Source organism: Camelina sativa, chromosome 11 (genome assembly GCF_000633955.1).
Source record: "Camelina sativa cultivar DH55 chromosome 11, Cs, whole genome shotgun sequence".
In the NCBI taxonomy this organism is placed as follows: domain Eukaryota; kingdom Viridiplantae; phylum Streptophyta; class Magnoliopsida; order Brassicales; family Brassicaceae; genus Camelina; species Camelina sativa.
In genome coordinates, this window is record NC_025695.1 from 28755671 (window position 1) to 28759810 (window position 4140).

At 50.0% G+C, this 4140-nt stretch overlaps 2 protein-coding genes across 2 annotated transcripts in view; both read right to left on the bottom strand.

Moving 5' to 3' along the window:
• The window catches only part of LOC104728453 (uncharacterized protein At3g60930, chloroplastic-like), a 7722-nt gene extending 7418 nt beyond the window's left edge, over positions 1-304 (bottom strand). Inside the window, exon 1 of the mRNA XM_010447427.1 lies at positions 87-304. Within this exon, the coding sequence (XP_010445729.1) occupies positions 87-304 (218 nt within the window). The remainder of the gene's footprint in view (positions 1-86) is intronic.
• Positions 504-4140, bottom strand: part of LOC104728454 — an 8236-nt gene continuing 4599 nt past the window's right edge. The window contains exon 14 of the mRNA XM_010447428.1: positions 504-1374. Coding sequence (XP_010445730.1) covers positions 688-1374 — 687 coding nt within the window. The 3' untranslated portion in view covers positions 504-687. The remainder of the gene's footprint in view (positions 1375-4140) is intronic.

Below are 4140 nucleotides of genomic sequence, written 5' to 3' on the forward strand. Positions count from 1 at the left end.
CAGGAATCTCCACTGCAATCACTGCCGCTTCACGACGAGAACGCTCCTCCAGCAAACGATCCCATCTCCATTTCGGAACGAAGAACCCCTCTTCGATCATAGTTTCGAGATACGCAACAGTCCCATCCACACGATCAAACTGGAAGCATAGCTCGAACTTACGGCGCAAAGCTAGAGTGTAGGCTCTCAACCTCTGGATCCAAGCACGATAAAACTCGAGCTCGGAACGAATTACATCATCCGATCTCGCAGCAAGCCGCTCTCGCGCTCTCCTTAGCCAGGCCGCTCTCGTGGTTACAGGCATAATGCCAACCTCAAACCGCTCAGAACCAAAAGAGAGATTTTTTCTTCTTAAAAAAAAAAGAAAAAGAAATGGTTGGAAAAGCGGAATGGCAAGAAATGAGCATTTGAGAAGCAATTTATAGAACAAAAGATACAATTTTCAAGGTGAAGTGGCCAATACAGTGACCCTCGAAGACCACATCCATCAAACGATCAACGCATGTCAAAAAACGAGAGGATAAAACATAGCAAAGTTCCAAAAAGGAAAAGTACAACGCCTAAACGGCTCAATATCCGGTCAATCCAACGATAATGCAAGGTCCCAAAAAGAAAATACATCGCCTAAACGGCTCAACATCCGCTACACAGCGGGAATAGGTTCTAATAAAACAAGACAAAAGCAAGTCACTGCTCGGCAGCAACCTGAGCGCCCGAGCCCGCAGGTGCCCCTGCCATGACGACCTCCTCTCTTGCAACTACGGGAACCTCCGCCGCCTGAAGGTTCGTAGGAACGATCGCGGTCTCTGGAAAAGCCTCGAGGTCGCTGTCTAAAACATCGGCGATATCGAAACCAAGAACCTTGTCCTCCCACATCTTCACGTCAGCCTCCAAGCCGAGCAAAGTCTTCGACGGAATGACCGTACCACTCTTCACCAGCTCCTGAAGACAATCATAGGTGCCGCTCACCTGGCTCAAAGTCAGAAGAGACTCCTGCGCCGCTCTGTTGTCAATAATATGCCTCCTCATCCTCTCAATACGAGACATGTAGTCGGCAACCTCGACATTGATGCCATGCCGCTCCGCTTGCAGCTGCTGCAATTGCGCCTTCTGAAACGCGTGATCAACCTCGAACTGCTCAAGACGAGAGGGGGAAGCGTCAAGAGAAGCCTTGAGATCGGCCACTTGCTTCCTGAAACCGGCAGTTTGCTTCGTGAGAACAGCAGAAATCCCTCGCTCTTTATCGAGATCCTGACGAAGCTCCTCAGCCGATCTCCTCGATGGTTCAGAGGTACGAGAATCAGCAAGTTGCTTCTCCAGCTCGGCAATGCGACGCTCGTACGAGACGACCATGCGATTCCCGCCACCACCATCCTGAAACGCAAGAAATAAAGAATCAAAGTAATAATTGGGAAAAGTCAATCAAGAACATAAAGAAATACCAACCTGGAAGTGTTTCCGAGCCCACGACCGATACAACTCGGGATCATAGAGAGAACCCACAGAGGGGAGCGGGTCGAAGGAGCACGCGAAGATAACCCGATTTAACACTAGTATAAAAGTACCCCGGACTATCTCTGACTTTCGTAAACCTGGTAGCCTCCTCAAGGAAATGTACATCAACCTCTACGCCACAATCGGTACCCAGTATCGCCAAACCAGCTGCGTTGCGGATACCTCCCACAGAAAGCTGGGAGATAGCTATCTTACGCCTCGCGCAGTAACGCGTCAAAAACTCCGGCAGAGGAAACCAACGACCGCAATCAGTAAAATAATGCTCATAGAGGGCGATAAAACCTACTGGAGGCGTCCAAGGACGCTCGTGGGGTTCAGGAGATCGGAAAACCAAACCCTCGGGCATCTTACACCACCGCATCATCTCGGCAATAGTATCTGATGTGCACAACGAAGGACCATGATCGGCCGGACCGGCTGAAAGACTGGCACCAATCGATGCAGCACTAAGACCCAAAACAGCTGAACGGGGACCAATATCCTCGGCCGGGACAACGTCCATAGGACTCCCACCGGAACCACTGTCGCTATCTTCGCTGAATTCGAAAATATCAGCGAAATCGTAGTCGTTAGCCAAACTATCAAAATCTCCACACTCTACTCCAATGTCAACACCAACGTCATCGGAAGCATTCTTATAGCCGGTACCAGATTCCCTCGTGAAAGCACGTCGGATCCCCGCAGGAGTCTTACCACGCGCACGTGTTGGAACACGAGAACTCGTAGAAGGTCGGCCAACCTTCCTGCAAAGAAAGCCGACCTCGCAACCTCCCATCATAAGATCGGCACCGCCATCGTCGGAGTAAGCGTCAGAATCAACGCGACTAGAATTATCAATTTGACCCCCGAAATCCTCCATGCCGACCCCAGTTCCGCATGAACGAGACCCATCTAGCCGCTCACTTAGCTCGGCATCAACCGCAGTCTCATGAACCTGAGAGCTCCGAATTCTCAGCCGAACATGCCCCATGCCGAGCTCACTACCACCTGACGANTATGCCAAGCAGCCAGTTCACCATCGATCCCATGACCGCCGAGCTCAGGGCCACTGAATCCGCCTGTCCCGGAACCACCGACCTCGTTCATGCCTCCTCGCCGATCTCCCATCTCAACTATTCCGCCCTCGAAATCAATCTTATCCTCATCATTCCTCGCGGTTGCATTATCAAACCCACTTTCACAAAACCTGCCGATAGGTCTGCCGACCTCGGGTACGCCGACCTCGAGCCCGCCGATCCCAAAAGAAGTGCCGAACGCATTCGAATTACTCTGTAGATCTTCATTTTCGATCTCATCTCGCCGGTCCCTCTCAACCACGCGAGAACTACCTAACACTGGATCCCGGATTCCATCATCGCCGACCTCGGCCCGCCAGCTCTCCATGTCGAGATCGACATCCCTATGCCAATCTCCAATCCTCGAGCCGACCTCACCAACGACTCGACCGCCGACCTCGGCGTCAATCTCCGAGGGACTACCTAATGCCTCACTCGCAGGAAACCTCGCAATCCGCCGAACCCTGAACTCGCCGAGCTCAGATCCGCCGAGCTCGGATCCACCGACCTCAGATCTCTCCACTCGAATCTCCTCGCTGAGCTGGGTCTCACTCCGGCCGACCTTGAAATCTCTATGGTCGTTAGGCGCTGATAGCTCAACTCAATGGACGACCAATGGCGGATCCGGCTGATCAACCATTGGCGACCTCGCAAGCAGGAATAATCGACGGGCGGCGGCTAGGGTTTTGGGTATGCAATCGACCAAAGAGAGAAGTAGAGAAAGAAAGAAGTAAAAGCATGAAAGTAATAAATGAGAGAGAGAATAAATTACCTTTTATGAAGAGGAAGGAGCAAGTGAAGAAAATGGGAAGGAAGAAGGTGCATAAATAAGTAAATAAAATGGAAAAATTACTGTCAAATCCATCATCTCAATCCGCGACTCTCTTCTCTTTTTTGGGGATATCATTGAAAACCGCATTCAGAATAAAGACCAAAGGATTTTTCCCAGTGTCTCTCGAAAAATGAATCTGGAAATTACAGAAGAGATTGTAGAAGAATCACTGTAGCAATTTCATTTCCCAGAAGCAATCCGAGACGATCTGCGCCGAGCAGGCATATTACAAATAAATCAAGCATGCCCGCCGATCGCAGAAAAACTGACGCTCTCCGGACTAAGGGGGGGACTATTGTTGGACATGGGCTGCGCCCCAATATGCCACTCGGCCCAGCAAGACGAATTCTATGATTTCGGCCCGACCAAAATGGATGCAAGTCACTAATAATCCGTAAAGGGCAATCTCGGGAATTCACGATGGGAGCCCTAGAAAACCCTCGGTTTACAGTCCACTATATAAAGAAACAGTACTCACTGGAGAAAGGAGAGAGACTCGCGTACAATACCCCGAGAGCAATACTTTGCGTCTAAAAACTCTTGTTATTCTCTGTATAATTTTCTGTTAGCTTCCGAGCTCGTCGTGACTCACTTGTCAGTTCTCCTGTGAACTGACGAGCACGATCTTGACTCGTTTTAGTGACGACCTCACATTCCTATCGTTAATAAAGAACAAACTTCACTCTTTCCCCCTAAAATCGATATTTATTTAGTGTTGTGCAATTCCCAGTACAAACA